The sequence below is a fragment of the Martes martes genome, assembly GCF_963455335.1.
Source record: "Martes martes genome assembly, chromosome: 18".
NCBI lineage: Eukaryota > Metazoa > Chordata > Mammalia > Carnivora > Mustelidae > Martes > Martes martes.
This window is the reverse complement of record NC_137906.1, coordinates 5,687,019-5,704,617: the sequence shown is the minus strand read 5'-3', so window position 1 is coordinate 5,704,617 and position 17,599 is coordinate 5,687,019. Positions and strand designations below refer to the sequence as shown.

The window sequence follows — 17,599 nt, the reverse complement described above, 5'->3', positions numbered from 1 at the left end:
GTGAGGGAACATGAGCAGGGGGAGGGGCAGAGGGAGGGGAAGCAGCAGGCTCCCCACGGAGCAAGGAGCCCGATGCGGGGCTCGATCCAGGACCCTGAGATCACGACCTGAGCCGAAAGCAGAAGTCACCCGACTGAACCACCCAGGCGACCCCTTTTCTTTCTACTTTAATGTATACTGGTATTTTTTTTGTAATTTAAAAAATGGGGAGGGACCCCTGGGTGGCTCAGTTGGTTAAGCGGCTGCCTTCGGCTCAGGTCATGATCCCAGTGTCCTGGGATCAAGTCCCACATCGGGCTCCTTGCTCCACAGGGAGCCTGCTTCTCCCTCTGCCTCTGCCTGCCACTCTGTCTGCCTGTGCTCACTCTCTCTCTCTCTCTGGCAAATAAATAAATAAAATCTTTAAAAAAAAATAAAAAAAAATAAATGGGGAAAAATTGTACCTCGTAGGGGGAGAAATGATCATACAAGGTAATAGAAAATTCACTGGGGTACAGAAAAGGCCAGCGGGCAGGTGTCACACCACTGTCCCCGGTGACTCCTGCCGGTCCTCTCTGAAGGCCTCACAGTTAGTTCCAGGCTGTTCTGGAATGTCTATCTCCGTCCCTTACCCCACAGAACTGTCCTCCGGGCTTCTAGAAGCAGTGAGGTTAGTTTCACCAGCCTACTCTCTCCATCACCTGTTGCACTCGTCAGACACTGGGGACACTCAGAGACGGGACACCGGTTCTCCTTGTGGCCTGGCGACGCCACCTTAGCGCCGACGAAACCATACAGCGTTTTTATTAATGAAGATGCCACACGGGCCCAGGTCGGGTGCCAAGCCCTGAGGTTCTCTGGGGCCCTGTCACCCTGTCGCCACGTCTGTGAGTCAGAGGCCGACGGCAGACACTCACGGAAGTGGAGTGAAGGCCACGGTCGAGGGCCGCCTTCTTTCCAGATCGGAAGGCGCTGACTCCTGTCTCTCCCGGATGAGGATTCTCGGGACCCTCGTCACCCCGAGCAACGAGTTCTCTTGCCCTAACTGGCCACCGGGGCCATTGTCTTCTGACACAGCCTGGCCAGGAGCCCTGCCATTTGCAGGAGGGAGTTCACGCCTTCTGCTATCTTCATATGCGTGTATCCGATTTCCTGAAAAACAAAGCACACATCAAGCTGGTTGGTAAGTGAGGGAGAACTTCAGGTTTTTTCATTTGAACGAGCAGTTTACTCAAAACTGATGCAGAGAACTCAAACTTCAGCTGGAAAATGGACTCCAGGTTGTCACGGGTTATGTCTAAAGTTCGGTTTATTTTTTTCTAAAAGGATGTGGGTATTTCCCTGTCGGGGACTGTTAAGAAAAAACAAAAACAGAAACAAAAAGCCAGCCTTGGAGAAAATATTAAAATCCTTAGAAAAACACATGTCTGATAAAGGGCTTGAAGCCAGGGTATAAATAGGTCTCAAGACTCACTGAGAAGAAAATGACCCAACTAAGACCTGGGTAGATTTGGACGGATGCTTCGTTAAAGGGAACGGAGGGCAAGTCAGCACATGCTGTTAGCTGCTGGGAAATGCACCTTAAAGCCAGGACGAGGGGCGCCTGGGGGGCTCTGTCGGTTGAGTGTCTGACTCTTGATTTTGGCTCAAGCCATGGTCTCAAGGTCATGAGATCGAGCCCCATGTCAGGCTCCACGCTTGGCGAGGGGTCTGCCTGAGACTCTCTCTCCCCCTTTCCCCCTGCAACCCGCCCCTCCCACCCCTGTGCTCTCTCTAAAATAAAAAAATAAAATCTTAAAAAAAAAAAAAAAAAAGAATCAACCGAACATTCCCAGTGCTGGCTAGGCTGCGGGGCATCTGGAACACTTGCTCGCCCACGGCTGGGAGAAACGCACAAGCTATAGTCACTCAGAAATCGGTTTGGCAGTTTCTTGTCAAGTTAAACACACCCTGACCATTAGAATAAGCAATCCCACCTCCTGGGAAGTTGCCTGAGAAAAAGAAAAACCTGTGTGCACATTCACACTGATTTGCATACGCAGATGTTTACAGTGGCCTTACTGACGGTCACCTGCACCCGGACCCACCGGCGTCCTTCGAGCGGTGGACACACGAACCGTGGTTCGCCGCTCGGCAGTGAGAAGGAGCGACCCGCCGACAGACACAACACCATGAACAAACAAAAATGCATTTAAGCTAAGCAGACTCAAAAGGCTACCTTCTACTTGATTCCATGGTCGTTTCCATAGGACATTCTGGAAAATTCTGTCCCGCCAGAGAGCAAACAGAGCGGTGGTTTCTGGCTGCTGGGGGAGCAGACTGGCTACAAAGGTGCACATGTATTTGGGAGGGCGGGGGAATCACAGGACCGGTCCGACCCTGGCTGTGGCCTTGACGAGACCAAACACTTTTGTCAACAGAAGGCACCTGAGAGGCTGCGTTGGACTTTATGTCAATTATATCTCAATTAACCCAACCTTAAGAGCCAACAAACAAACAAATCTTGGATGCAGGGAGCACCCTAGGCTGCTGACCGGCAGAACAGGCTTAAACCAGCTCCCAGCCCCAGGACCACCTGGCCTTGGGACGCTCACTGAGCCCGGGGGCCAGGCCCGGGAGCCAAACCGAGACACCGCAGCGTGGCCCCGTTCCCCAGGAGAGCCACTGCTAGACTCTCACTGACCTTGATGAACTCCAGTTTCAAGTACTCCGCCATTTGGAAGGTTTTACACACTCGAAAAATGTTGCCAATGATGTCTTCCGGCGAGTAGCCAAGATGCCACAGGTGAGCGAGAATCTAGACAGAGGAAGATGCGCGGGTGACAAGGGTACTGGCGGGGAGCGAGGGGACGAGCGCTGGGCCCATCACACAGCAGGGAGTGGACAGATCATCCTTGGTGACCCAGCCATCCAGCAGAGCCGCCGGGGGGCCACGGCCTTCAGCCCACCTGGGGGTCACTGGAGTTTCCCAACAGGCAGAGACTCTATTGCAAATGTTTTACTTTTTACTTTTTTTTTTTTTTTTTTTTACAGTGGGCTCCATGCCCGATGTAGGGCCTGATCTCAGGATCCCGAGATTAAGAGGCACATGTGCGGGGCGCCTGGGTGGCTCCGTGGGTTAAAGCCTCTGCCTTCAGCTCAGGTCGTGATCCCAGGGTCCTGGGATCGAGTGCCGCATCGGGCTCTCTGCTCAGTGGGGAGCCTGCTTCCCCCTCTCTCTGCCTACTTGTGCTCTCTGTCTGTCAAATAAATCAAGTTGTTTTAAAAAATTAAAAAACAACAACAAATTAAGAGGCACCTGTGCTGCTGGCTGAGCCAGCCCAGTACCCCAATATCACAAATGTTTTAAAATGTATTCCAAGGTCAGGGGCGCCTGGGGGCTCAGTCGGTTAAGCCACCGACTCTTGGTTTCGCTCAGATCATGATCTCAGGGCTCTGAGCTCAGCGCAGTCTGCTTGTCGCTCTCCCTCCGCTCCTCCCCCTGCCCGCTGGTGTCCTCCGTCTCTCTCTCGCTCATAAATAAAAGTAAAAATGCTTTGCATGGTCTCCTACGACACCCACGTCGTGGCTCTATCCAAGGGTCCTAAAAAGCGACCTGAATCACCCCAGTGAGCACCGAGGGGAAGCGGAAGCAGCATCTGCCTGCCCCGGGGCTCCCTAAGGGCTGGGCTCAAGCGCGCCCCCTGCAGGCCGAGCCTCCACCAGGTCTCTGGGGGAGCAGGGTCCTGGCCTCCTGCCCTGTCTGCACCCAGGCCCGGGTTCCAGCCCCCCTCAGCCCACTCAGGCGACCGGGTCTGGAGGGACGGGGTCTGGGGTCTGGGGTCTGTTGTTTCGCCTTTGCTGGGGCATCTCGGGGGGAAGCAGGGGGCACGGAAGCTCTGGGTCCCTAAATCTGAAGGCTGCCTCTGGGTTGTGTGCCTGGGTCTCTGCCTCAGTCTCCCCACCTCGCCCTTTGGTTTTTACTTTTTTATTTTCTATTTTATTATCATTTTTTTCACCCTTTGGTTTTGAATGACATCTGGCCCTGCCCTAAACCCAGCCCACTTCTAGCCTAGTTTGGTGGGAGCAGGGGGAGGGAAACCCACTGGGATGGGGCCAGTGGCTTTAAATCGTACCACTGCCACTCTTGGGGACCTGAGGGTCACCTGAACTGTGACGATACCCCCCGGAATCCGCACACGGCACCAGGCTCCATATGAGGCCGGAAGCCCTGGGTCCTGCTTCTCTTGGACCATCAGGGACCACTGGGTCCCAGAACACCATTCCTTGTCCCTCTGGGAGACAGAGGGCCGAGGCTCCCTCGGCTGACAAGGGGGGCGTCACAGAAATGTAAGGAGTTGGGCTGGTCTCTCCTCAGGTCTTGGGGGGACAAAGTTCCCTTGTGGAGCATATAATTATAGGACAAAGACGCGGCTCCGAACTGCGGGTTGAATGCCTGTCAACAGTGTGATTTGGAGCAAGGAATCCAGCCTCCCAGAATCCGCCTCCTCCTGTGGGGTGCACCCAACTCCTCGCCTCACTCTAAGAACCGAGGGGAGCGACGTGCGGGAGTGAAGTCCCCCCCACCTCCCGAGTCAGGGAAGGAGGAGCGACGCCCACCTTGTAGGCCTCGTCGATGTTGGCGTTCACACAGTGCTGGATCATCTCCTTCACCAGCAAGGGGTGGGGCTCGTCGCAGACCTGAGCAAACCGGAGAGAAAGGCCAGTCGGGGGCTGAGGGGGAGCCCGGACACACACAAGCATGTGTCATCGCCTTCTCTGGCCCACAGGACCCCAGAAGGCCCCTGTCACGACCAAGCGAGTCACCGGAGGATGGTGTCAGCCTTCCTCGCTGGGCAGGAAGTTCTGGCCCTGTCATTACAGACGGCCCAAGCACCAGGGGGGTGAACACGGGGCCGACAGGAGCCTCTTGTCGCATGAAAAGCCATCGATCAGTCGCACACACCTTAGGTCCCTCGGAGGATCGCTCGCCCGGAACCACTCACAATCCATTTAAGAACTGGGACCAGCCTCCCGCCTGGAATGGAAACTGGCTTTCCTGGGACAGGGTCCCCCACCTCAGCATGTCAGCACGAAGAGGGGCCTGGGGGCGGTGGCGCAGGTGTCCCTGAGCCTGGGGCTGGCCCCTCCCCCACCCTCCACCTCGGGACCCACATTTAAAACTTCTTCTTTATGCAGCTGAGGAATCACTGAACATGACACCCGAAACCAACGATGGACTATGTGTTGGCTAACTGAATTTAAATAAAACAAAAACCCCATTTTTAAACATTTTTAAAGTCGTCTCCGTGCCCAACGCTGGGCTCGAAATCACAGCCCCGAGATCAAGAGTTGGCGCCCCGCCCTCTATGTACAACTTCTAAAGGAAGGCCTCTGCGCTCTCCCCCAGCCCTCTCAGCTCAGTTAACTTCCCCCAGAAATCCTGCTTTCCAGAGCCCTGAAGGTCTGGGCCAGGCCGCTCAGAGCCTGAAGGAGCGGAGACTAGAGGGGACGAAGCAAATTCCCAGAGTGTCCCTGAAAACACAGTCACCCCCAGGGGCGGACCAGGCTTTCCACGCAGCTTTCTTTACCCACAAACTTGCTAAGAACGGCCGTGGTCTAAACGCACGGACAGCCCTACCCGGGCTCTACCCCCAAGGGGGACAGAGTAAGACGGGCAGGTTGTTAGGACGGGTCAGCGGTTTTCAAAAGCTGCCCCGGGACAAAAACCCTGGGCCAACCAGGGAGAGTGGGAGTCTCTGTCCTTCAGCTCAGGGGCTCGGCCGCCCCTCCCGCCTTCCAGCAGTGGGACAGTCCCTGGGGCAGCGGGGAGCCTGTGTCCTCTGCCCCCAGATCTGAGAACCCGCGGGGCACGGGCGGTGTGAGGCCCCTTGGGGTGCACCGGCACTTCCACTTCCCCACACACGGGGCGCTCCGGACACACTCCCATCGGCAGGGCGCGCGGAGGGGCCTCAGCACCCCCACAGGGCGCCCACTCGCCGCTGCCAGCCGGCTCTGCAGAACCCCCCGGGGCCCCACGGGCTCCTGTACCTTGAACACATTCTCACTGTTAATAAAGCCGAATCCCGAGAAGGTCGACTGCACGTTGTTCAGCGCCTGTGGAGGAAACAAGCACACGTCCAAGGTGATTTTCAGTCGTGACCATCGCCACCCCCGGGGTGCGACCAGAGCCCCCTCCTCCCGGGTCTGCCCCAGTGAGCGGGGTCCATGTCTCTGTGCAGCGGCCCCCCCAGAACAAGGCACACGCAGCCCTGGAGGTGGGTGGCCGAGGGGCCTCGACGGCGCGCACCTGCCTCATGTCTCCCTGCGCCGTGAAGATGACAGCTTCCAGGCCGTCGTCAGTGTAGGGGACCTTCTCCTGCTCCAGCACCGCCAGCAGCCGGGCGAGGACCTGGGCGTCGCTCAGCTTTGTGTAGCGGAGGACGGCGCAGCGGGACTGGATGGGCTCTGACCAGGACAGGAGGGTGAGGCTCCTCGCAGAGGCTGGCGCATCCCCGACAGCCCCGGGACCCCCACCCCGACACCCGCCTTGTGCTAGGAAGCCCCTGCTCGGGACACGCACCAGCCACAGTGGCACCAACGCTCCTCCCCCAGCCGCGGCTCTCCGCCGGCTCAAAGCATCAACCAGCGAGCCTCCCCTGCACTGCCCCGGGTGGCCTTGGATGGCCTTGGATAGCCTCGGCTTCCAGAAGGGGAAAAGACCCTCCGGGATCGAGACACCCAGGAGCCACGTGGGTAGGTGAGTCAGTGTGGGGCTCCCAGTCACTGTGTGAGTGTGAGCTTGGTGTCTCCACCCGCCGGTCTAGGGTGAGCAGGGACATGGGCGTGGTTTCTCTAAGGCTCCCCGCGAGACTCTGACCACAGCCAGGACGGACAGCCCCTAGAGAGATGGGTCCGGGATTCTGGAAGCCGCCCCTGCCCCTCACTTTAGACTGGGACAACAGCTTCTCCGTGGCCTCCAGGCCCCCATCTGGCCCATGTTCCCTCCCCCGTGCACACGCACACTTCCAAGGAACGCACTCCTGTAAATTTACGTGCCTTAAGGAAACGTGGGAGGCCTACGACTCAGTCCATTTCAGTGTATCCGAAATCAGGAAACTCCACTACAGAATCTTAATTATGTATTTGGCTTATCAGCAACGATAAGAGGTTCATAATTAAAAGCAATTAATATTCCAGCTACACTAAAAGTTTCCTGTAGATTCTTCTCTCGTGGGCAACACTGAAAGCTGAGTTCGCAGAATTTATTATCATTATTTTCAAGAAGTCCCCGCCCCCAGTGTGGGACTCGAACTCACAACGCCGAGATCACGAGTCCTCCAACGGAGCCAGCCAGGCGCTCCGGGGCCCGCAGAATTTAAATCCGTGTCAGAATGAGGTGGCATGGGCTCCCCCAGAGCGCGGGTGTCTCTCTCGTCGCTGGCATGAGTCCAGGACCCCAACTAAGGGTCCATGACAAAGAGTGTAAAAATCACGTCTGGGGCAGGGTACCAGGCGGGCTCGGTCAGTCGGGCCTATGGCCCTTGATCTCAGGGTTGTGACTTTGAGCCCCAGTGGGTGTGGAGATGAGTCAAAAATAAAATCTTTCAAAAAAGAAAATAAAAATCAACTGTAGCGATTTGATCTTGAGCTATTTCCTCTAACACTAAGAAATATTTTTTTGTGATTTCATTTACATGGCTGTTGCAGCTCTTTAGAAATTAAAAAACAAACAAACAAAAAAGGCCGGGATGCTGCGCAGGTCGGACAAACTGACAAGGGAGGGCCGGCACGCTCTGCCCACGACCACTGTGTCAAATCACCAAACGCACGCGTGCATGCGCAGCCCCGTGCGAAACGCACCTGGGGAGGGGGGTCTCTAGGCAGGATACCACTTCTGCCCTCACCCGTGTGTCACTACACTGGTGATCTTGAAGATCGAGAATGTTCTCACTCAACGGCCTACGTTCGCCCCCGGCGCCGTATAGAACAAGTGTAAATGTGTGCCGAGTGATGGCTGAACGGGTCAATGAAGAAGTAATGAGCATGTGGGACGGGTGGAGGGACGCCAAGGGTTCCTGGTGCCACAGCAGGCCCGGCCAAGGCTGGGAACCGGGACCTCGCGGCGCAGCGTGGCCGGCCACACGCTGGTCTGCGGCTGCGAGCCGTGGCCTGGGTGCAGAAGGGCGAGTCCGGGGGCTGAGCTCACACAGGCTGGAGGTCAGCGGGGCGGACGTGATGCAAGAGAGCAGGGAGAAATGGGGAGAGAGAACCAAAGCAGGACAGAGGCCGCCGTGGGTACTGCATAGGGAAGTGCGTGCCCCGGGCAGGGAGCTGAGATGGGCGGGGGGCAAAGGAGTGAGGAAGCAGACAGACTTCGGGGAAGGGAGGGCCGGGCCCGGGGTCAGAGCGGACTGACGGGCAAGCTTGGGCAGGGGAGGCAGTCCCTGGTGACGACAAAGCCGCTCCCAGCGCACAGAAAGAACAGGAGAGCATCTGGGGCAAGGCAGTGACCGTGACACTGTACCCAGGCCAGCGACATGTCACGTGTGCCCACGATGGTGCCAGAGCCCGACAGACCCAGGGTACCAGTCCCGGCTCCTCTGCACGCTGTGTGACTTTGGCCAAACTACTCAACCTCTCTGAGCTCCAGTTTTCTCCTCTCTAATGTGGGGTTAAGAAGACCTTCACATAGAATTATGTAAGATCAAATGAAAAAGTTGCTTCTGCAGTGCTCGGCCCGTGGTAGGCAACCCCAAACGCCCTACCCTTCTGTGGCGAAAGAGCCAACGTGAGCACCCCGGGGGGAGGCCAAGCCGCGCAGAGCTGACCCTCACCTATGATTTTATCGGAAGCATTACAGGCGAGAGCAAAGCGAGTCGTTTTGGAGTAGATTTCCATGGTCCTCCTCAAGGCTTGCTGGGCTCCATCAGTCATGCTGAGAAGAAAAACACAAGCGGGCAGTTTGCAACTGGGGCCCAGGGCCCCCTGGACACAAAGCCCTCCGTAGAGAGCCTGGGCACCCTCAAGTCCAGGTCATGGTCCTGGGATCAAGCCCTGCCTCCGTGGGGTTCCCTGCTCAGTGGGGGGTCTGCTCTCCCTCTTGCTCTGCCCCTCCCCGCACTCGTGCTCCCTCCTTCCCTCCCTCCCTAATACTAAGATCTTCTTTTTTTTTTAATTGGTTAAAATGATAAATTTGATGTCATGTGTACTGACCACGATAGACAGAGATATCATTTAAATCATTCCCGGGATGCTGGAATGAACCCATTAACTGACATGGTCTTCGACGAACGTTCGTAAGTCGCTTAATGAAGATAAGGTGTCAGGTCCCTGTTAAGTTGCTTTTGGATGGTGTGATAAGCCGGTGTGCCACGGTCGTGCAGAGGGCAGAGAGCTCTCCGCCAGCTTTAATTAAAGCCTGATAAGAGACCGAGGAATCGAGGTCACTGTGCACTTGGCAAAGCAGTCCCTACCTGTCTGCTTCGTCCAAGATGATGATCTTGTGCCGTCCTTTGGGAAGCGTGACCTTCTGCTGGGCAAACATTTTGATTTTGTTCCTCACCACATCGATGCCCCTGAAACGACGAGGCCTTGCTGTCCTGGCGCCTTCCCAGAGAGACCTGTGTGTCCTCAGGGGCCTTCTAGCCCCCAGAACCCACCACCACGCACACGACTGTCGTTTGTAAGTTTGGGGGGCGGTTCTGTGTATCAGGATTAACGTTTCACTACTTTTATTCCTTCTTGGAGGTCCTCCAACAAGATGAAGATCAAATTCACTTATTCCTTTTGGTAGCAAGAGAGGCATTTTCTCTTGCAATTGCCCTGCGAGTTCCCCGGACCCTTTGATAATCTGAGATACATCAGGAGGCCTCTGTGACCTTATACTTCCTGTATTTTGAAACGAAAATGGCAATGTCATCATCCGAGTGACTGTTTTGTTGTTCCTTATCAATGATTCCCAACTACGCTAAAAACAACAACAAAAGGATTAAAGTCTTAAGAAAATGCACTTGCCTAGGATGCTGTGGTAGGAGGGAAAAGCGTCCCCCCCCACCCCCCAGGCCCGCCCCATCCTCCAATGTTTTGTGTCGCTAAGGGCACCGCACTCTCTTTCTAGAAGCTATAGAAGAAGTTCAAATATACCATCTTTGTTGTCTTTTAAAGCATGGACCATAGCTGAAAATTCAAAACTTTTTCATTTTCCACTCACAAAAGATGGAAACAAACGAGAGGGAACATTCCATATTATTAGACAAATCAGAAAATGACCACAGAGAGACAAAGGGCAGCACTTCGGACGCTGAAGAGGACCGTGAAACCGACCACAGTCAGACCATCTCAGACCATGGGGTCCTCTGATGCCAAAATCGTGGGTGAATTTCCTCGAACTTTAGCATCAAGGAGTGAACAACATATATCTACAGATAAAAAATAAATATAATTTCAGCCAACTGGTCACTCAACAGGGAGGACTTCATTTCCTAATATCTTCTGACCAGAACGTGGACCATCCCGTTTTGCTAACAGGTCATGTGACAGAATTCGCTCATCTTTTTTTTTTTTTTTTTTAAGATTTTATTTATTTATTTGACAGAGAGAGAGAGATCACAAGTAGGCAGAGAGGCAGGCAGAGAGAGAGAGGGGGAAGCAGGCTCCCCACCCAGCAGAGAGCCCGATGCGGGGCTCGATCCCAGGACCCCGGGATCACGACCCGAACCGAAGGCAGAGACTTTAACCCACTGAGCCATCCAGGCGCCCCAGTATTCGCTCATCTTTAAAGATGCTTGCTTGGGGGCGCCTGGGTGGCTCAGTGGGTTAAGCCTCTGCCTTCGGCTCAGGGCATGGTCTCAGGGTCCTGGGATCGAGCCCCGCATCGGGCTCTCTGCTCGGCGGGGAGCCTGCTTCCCCCTCCCTCTCTCTATCTGCCTCTCTGCCTACTTGTGATCTCCGTCTGTCAAATAAATAAATAAAATCTTAAGAAAAAAGACAAAAAGGAAGCCAGCAAGTCAGTGCTTACGATGCTACGTGGACAGGCAAGTGACGCCCGTTCTCGTTCACCAGGAAGGATCAAAGGAAAACACAAAGCCGGCAAGACAAACCCCAAGTACAACACAGACCAGCAAAAAGGCGGTTTCTATGACAACTCAGACTTCAAACACTCGCCACCTGTCACGCGGTCCAAACCCCCAGGTGTACCTGTCATTGGAGGCGTTGAGCTCCAAAACAGCATCCTTGAATGCCGGGCCCAGCAGGGCGCGTGCCAAACACAGGATGCTTGTAGTCTTGCCGGTTCCTGGGGGGCCCTGGGGAGGAGATCGCAAGGGCTTGAGGCTGAAGCATGAGCTTGCCTTCGCTCCTGAGCTCCTGCCCGCCCCCGCCGTTTGCGCTCGCCTCCCCTTCGAACTCCTCCCCAGCCCCCCCCTACCCCGCATACATCAAATCAACACAGCCTCCCACCCACAGGACCCCCGACCAACCGGGACGAATGCTTCCCTCTGCCAAGGGGACTGGCAAGGGCTCTGGTGATCGTGGGCCCCTCGGACGAGGAAGCTCTGTACACTGAAGGTCTTGGACAGAAAGTGAGACTCCAAGACCTTCAACAGGGCCAGCACGGGGGACTTACAGCGATGATAATATTGGGCACGTTCCCTTCTCTTGCAAAGACCTGGAGGAACAAAGGTGCGTCCGATCCGGTTAATCTGGAGACCCTCGGTGCCAAGCCTCCCCAGCCCCAGGGGCCCGTGTGGTGACACGGCCACAGGGTTCTCCACATGGATGCTCCATGAAACTCTCAGCTCTGCATATTCCAAAGCGAATTCCCCACTGCCTGTCAGACCCAGGGGTCCACCCGTGCTTCCCCTCGCGTGGGCCCTCAGTGCCATCAACCCTACCGCCCACGCCAGGAACCTGGAGGTCACGGTCGTCCTTGACTGGGCCTCCGGCGCTCCCCTGGCTGCGCGTACAGCGCCTCAATCACAGAGGCTTGGCCATTCCTTCTCCTTTATTTCCATGTCCTTCCTTTCAGCCCCACTGCCATCTCCTTCTCCCATCTACCTCTGGCCTGGATGGTTTTTAACTGACCTTTAACTAACTACTCTCCAGATCCTCTAATCCTGTGCCACACCCATGCATTTTCTCTACTGTGACCCTAGCCCACTTTCTAGAACGTCCATCTATCAGAACATTTGCACCTGATGAAGCCCTCGGATGACTCCTATGAGCCCAACTGTTAAATAGGGCTCAGGAGGCCTGCCCACCTCACCAGCTCATTCCTCACACCCCAATACAAACACTCCACGCCCCTGTCCCTCTGTGGGCAACATTGGCATCCCTCGGAGGTGAGTCAGAAATGCAGACTCTCAGGGCGCCTGGGTGGCTCAGGTGTTAAGCATCTGCCTTTGGCTCAGGTCATGATTCCGGGGTCCTGGGATCGAGCCCCACATAGGGCTCCCTGCTCCGTGGGAAGCCCGCTTCTCCCTCTCCCACTCCCCTGCTTCTGTTCCCTCTCTCGCTGTGTCTCTCTCTGTCAAAAAAATAAACAAAAAGTCTTAAAAAAATAAAAAATAAAAAGAAATGCAGACCCTGGCCCCACTCCCTGGGTCAGGATCTGCATTTTTAAACAAGATGTCCCCAGGCAATTCATCCACCCATGAATGTCTGGAAAGCCCTACTCCATATTCCAATCAGATGGCATCAGCCCACCCCGAACAAGCTAAGCTCTCTCACCTCTGGGCCTTTGCACGTGCTATTCCTATCTGCCTTCCTCCCTCTAGCTCCTGCCCCCCCCCAAGTCTGGCTAACGCCCACTTACTTAGCTTTGCGGTCCCTTCTTCCACGAGAACTAAAATACTGGGAGCCAGTTAACGCCCCGCACCCCATGTGCTTCCACAACAGCCCCCTCCCCTCCCGCAGAGTGCTCATCACATGGCCCGTGTGGACTTTGACCCCTATGAGACTAACACCCACACAAGCAGGGGTCCTGTCTATTTTGTTCACCATTATATCAGCAGGTCCGAACACTGCACCGTATCTGGCCCGCAAACCTTTGTAAAATAAACTCATTTGTAAAATAAACAAATACCTTGGTAGCTGTTAGAGTCTAAGTCCCCTTTCCTGCAGAGACTATCTCCGTGATGTCTCACGTAGCTGGCCTTCTAGATTCCGCCCAAAGAGCTCTAGGGCGAGAATTTCAAAGCTTGCCCTATGGTGCACATTTCTGCTCACTCCTGTTCCTGTCGTCCTGAAGTCGGCTATGCTGTCACTTAGTCCCTCTAGGCGGGGAGTTGGCAAACTATGGTGGAGGGGGGTTGGCGGGAAGGGGGCGTAATCCAGCCTGAGCCCTGTTTATCTTATTTTTAAAAAATTTATTTATTTTAGGGGCACCTGGGTGGCTCAGATGGTTGGGCATCTGCCTTCAGCTCAGGTCAGGATCCCAGGGTGCTGGGATCGACCCTTGAGTAGGGCTCCCTGCTTTGAGGAGAGCCTGCTTCTCCCTCTCTCTCTGCCTACCGCCTGTGAGCTCTGTGTCAAACGAATGGATAAATTCTTAAAAAAAAAAAGATTTATTTATTTTAGAGAGATAGAGAGAAGGAACATCAGCAGGAAAGGCAGAGGGACAGAATCCGAAGCAGACTTCCCATGACCTTGAGATCATGACCGAGCCGAAACTGAGAGTCAGACATTCAATGGACTGGGACACTCAGGCGCCCCAGGGCCTGTTTTTATAAACCCCCTAGCTAAGAATGATTTTATGATTTTAAGGGATTGTTAAAAAAATTAAGAATACTTGAAGCACCTGCGTGGCTCAGTGGGTTAAAGCCTCTGCCTTCGGCTCAGGTCATGATCTCAGGGTCCTGGGATCGAGCCCCGCATCGGGCTCTCTGCTCAGTGGGGAGCCTGCTTCCTCCTCTCTCTCTCTGCCTGTCTCTCTGCCTACTTGTGATCTCTGTCTGTCAAATAAATAAATAAATAAAATCTTAAAAAAAAAATTAAGAATAATAGACAAAGCCATTATAGGGTTTGCAAAGCTTAAGATACATGCTAGTCAGCCTTTATGGAAAAAGTTTACCATCCGGCTCTAGAACCATAGGTCAGAGAACCCCTCTCCAAGAAGCCAGGGCCTCAAATGCGTGAAGGTAGCCACCACGGGTTCCGGTCTTTTCCAAACCGGCCAGCTCGCAATCCCTCGGTTCTTCTGGAGTCGTGGCCCGCCCCATCCCTCACTACCTTGGCCGTCTTCCTCCAAATGCCTTCCTCGAGCTTGTCAAAACCACATAATACGACCTAAGACCATCTCCTAAAAAAAAATCACTCACCTCCAGCCTGCTCACCGTGTCTTCATTCCCGACAATTTCATTCAACTTTACTGGCCTATATTTTTCCACCCTGTTTTTAAGAAAATGCATAAAGAAAAAAAAAAAAGAAAGAAAACATGTAAAGATGGCAAGTGACTATTTTCACGCGGCTCAAGAGCAAAGTACTAAAGGCCCATCCCGAGGGCTCTCTCAGAAAATTATACATGTGCAGGGCGCCTGAGTGGCTCAGTGGGTTAAGAAACTGGCTTCGGCTCAGGTCATGATCTCAGGGTCCAGGGATCGAGCCCCGCATCGGGCTCTCTGCTCGGCGGGGAGCCTGCTTCCTCCTCCCCCTCTCTCTGCCTGCCTCTCTGCCTACTCGTGATCTCTCTCTCTCTGTCAAATAAATAAATAAAATCTTAAAAAAAAAAAGAAAAGAAAATTACACACGTGCAATTTAAACACAGTAAATGTTGCAGGTTTTAAACTTGAAGAGGTAACCCAAGTGCCACTGGAAACGTTAAGTGCGTAAGAATTGTACACCGACGCCTTTAAACCTGAGACATGGAGACACACCTGTTGTTGCTGGAGAGGGGCCAGAGCGGGCCATCTGGAGTGCCATGACGCCGGGCGGCAGCATGGTCGCCCATCACAACAGAAGCTCGGCACATGAGCCGCTGACATCATCTGATCCGACAGACCCGAGTGCAGCCGAGCTCCCGTCTTATCCCTTACCTGTCAGTTTCTGCAGACCGTGCCAGGTGCCCAGCAGGGCTGGCTAGACAGTAACCACAGGTCTGCCCTGTGATCCTACGAGGCTATGGGAAGTGGACGGGCTAGTGGCTTACTCAGCTCAATACTTCTCTCTCTCAAAGATTTATTCGAGAGAGAGAGAGGGAGAGAGTGCACGTGCACCCACACGAATAGGTGGGACAGGCAGGGAGAGAGAGAGACCCTTCAAGCAGCCTCAGCAGACTCCCCAGTGAGCTCAGAACCCAAGTTGGGGCTCGATCCCATGACCCTGAGATTCATGACCTGAGCCGAAACCACGAGTCGGATGCTCCATCCCCTGGGCCGCCCAGGAGTCCCCATACCTCTCTCTTTTAAATGAATAAGCAAGTCATGCTATGAGCAACTGACTTTCTTTAGCTCGGAGAACAGAAGTGGCAGCCGATGTGTAACGATCTGACCATCAGCACCTCCTCGGCCCTTTATGACACTCTCTGATTTACCCTCGGCTTGAACTGGCTATGGGCCGAGTTCTGCTGCAGAAGCAGCTACTTGCCAAGAAGCGTGTCTGCCACACACTGTGGTGAATAAAGAGCTCCCCTCCAAGACCAGCAGGTAGGGCGTGCTTGTTGCTACTCATGTCTTGTTCCTACTCAGTCCCTCCCAGGTGCCGAGCACTGTATAAGGAGCTCGAGATCTTAGGGGGAGGCAACGTGGACGGTACAGAAAGGAGCGATACAGGGTTCTTGCTTGAAAGGCCTTCCCTACCAGCAAGCACGGAGAGCTGAGACAATCCTCTTAACAGTGCTAACCTGGTTCCAGAAACCCAGGGTTGTGGAATCAGCACCTAGGAATGTCAGCTGAAATTTGAGCTAGACCGTGGACATGGCAAACATGCTGGTCCTTCGGGGCCTCCACAAGGGCTCCCCCTGCCTGAAAGCTTTCTCCACGTTGCCACTTGGCTCACTCCCTGAGCTCCCGTCTTTGCTCAAATATCATCTCATCAAAGGCCTTCCCTGACTACCAGAGTCATTTACCCCACACCGCCTGTCATCATCAAAGATACTCCATTATCTACTGATTTGTTCTTTCTTTTTTCCCTATCAAAAGGAAGCTCAGGACAGCAGAGTGTTTTGTATAATGAGATATCCTAAGCATTTAAAGTAGTGTCACGCATAAAAAATGTAACTCAAGCCACATATGTAACTTTATACCTGCTGGCGACCCCATTGACAAGTAAAAAGAGGGGCGCCTGGGTGGTTCAGTCGGTTAGGCGTCTGCCTTCAGCTCAGGTCATCATCTTGGGGTCCTGGGATCAAGCTCCCCTGACCCCGTACATGCGCATATGCTCTCTCAAATAAATGAGTAAAAATGCTTAAAAACAAGTAAAAATAAAATAGGTGAAAGTTAATTTTACTAATAATTTTTTGAACCTGATCCATTCGAAAGATTAACATTTTCCACATGTAATCAATGTAACAATTACGAATGAGATTTTTTTAATACTAAGTTCTGGACTCCGCTGTGTTTTGTACACTCAGGGACCATCCCAGCTGGGACCGGCCGCATTTCTAGGGCTGTCAGTGGACTCCAGGGGCTAGTGGCTGGGGGACCGAGCAGTGCTGCTATGGATGTTCTAGGAAGCTGCACTGCGCTCCGTTTAGGCATCTGCTCACGACCGGGGTGGGTTGGAGGGGTGGGCACGCACGGAGGGCGGAGAGTAAACCATCCCCGGAGCGGATCGCCCACACCACACCTGTGCCCGCGGCAGGTGACTTTCCAGGTCACCTTCCAGGTCACCAGCTCCTCTCAGCGACCCCGGATGCGCCTTCCGCACACAACCCCGAGTTCGGAACCGATCGGACGCTTCCCGCCGTCGGAGCAGCCGCAGACACCGCTCCAGGCGCCGAGTGGGTGGTCCCGGGGGCCAGCTATGACCACAACGAGCTCTGCTCCGGCCAAGACCCCGCTTCCAGAGTTCAGACCGGCCACTGCTGAGCCCAGGTGGGGCCACCGACGCGCGTCCCTCGCCCTCTCCAAATTCTAATCTACTCGATGCCACCCCGGGGCCTCCTGCTCCGCTGAGGACCCCCTAGAACGAGCTCCCGCCCCGAGGGTCCCCCGGGACACGGCCCGCCACCTCGCCCACCCGCACGCCCAGAGCACCCATCGTTCACGGTCTGGGCCCTCACCACGGCAGCTCGTAGTGGCCGGCGCTGCCCGGGCCCTTGCTGGAGGCGGGGGCAGGGTCCTGGGCCCCGCGCTCGCCCGCGCCACCGCCGCTCTCCTGCACCTCCATTCTCCCGCCGCCTCTTCCCGCGCCGGAGGCCCCGCCCCGTGACGCCATCACGCAGACCCCGCCCCTAGCACCCGGGGGACGCCGGGCGTAAGCGGAAGCGGCCGGCCCACCTCCCACCCCCCCATTCCGCGCCTGCGCAGAGGGCACCGGCGTGGCCGGGGCTGGGGGTCGCCGGTTGCCCGGGAAGTCCTCGCGCCCAGCCGGCCGGCGAGACGAAGGCGAGACCCTGCCGCGTCGACTTCCGAGAAGCCGGGTCGCTCCAGGAAGGGACGTTCGGCGGTTTTCGTCTCTGTGTGATTTGTGCGGGCGGCCCTCT

At 55.0% G+C, this 17,599-nt stretch overlaps 1 protein-coding gene across 1 annotated transcript; it reads right to left on the bottom strand.

The window, feature by feature from the left end:
• Nucleotides 1–723: 723 nt before the first annotated feature.
• RFC2 (replication factor C subunit 2) lies at nt 724–17,320 on the bottom strand. Its single transcript, XM_080830453.1, has 11 exons — nt 17,177–17,320; nt 14,277–14,346; nt 11,585–11,626; nt 11,158–11,264; nt 9,435–9,536; nt 8,796–8,896; nt 6,269–6,426; nt 6,010–6,075; nt 4,579–4,659; nt 2,663–2,776; nt 724–1,131 (listed from the first exon to the last, which is right to left on the bottom strand). The coding sequence occupies exons 1-11, from the start codon at nt 17,281–17,283 to the stop codon at nt 1,021–1,023; spliced, it is 1,059 nt and encodes a 352-aa protein (XP_080686579.1). The 5' UTR covers nt 17,284–17,320; the 3' UTR covers nt 724–1,020.
• Between the last annotated feature and the right edge of the window lie 279 nt (nt 17,321–17,599).

Excerpts from the sequence above, each read along its gene's own strand:
- RFC2 (XM_080830453.1), bottom strand. The coding sequence starts at position 17,283 with ATGGAGGTGCAGGAGAGCGGCGGTGGCGCGGGCGAGCGCGGGGCCCAG. Across the intron at positions 14,347-17,176 it reads GGCCACTACGAGCTGCCGTG|GGTGGAAAAATATAGGCCAG; the intron begins GTGAGGGCCCAG and ends TCTTAAAAACAG. Across the intron at positions 8,897-9,434 it reads ATCTTGGACGAAGCAGACAG|CATGACTGATGGAGCCCAGC; the intron begins GTAGGGACTGCT and ends TTTTCTTCTCAG.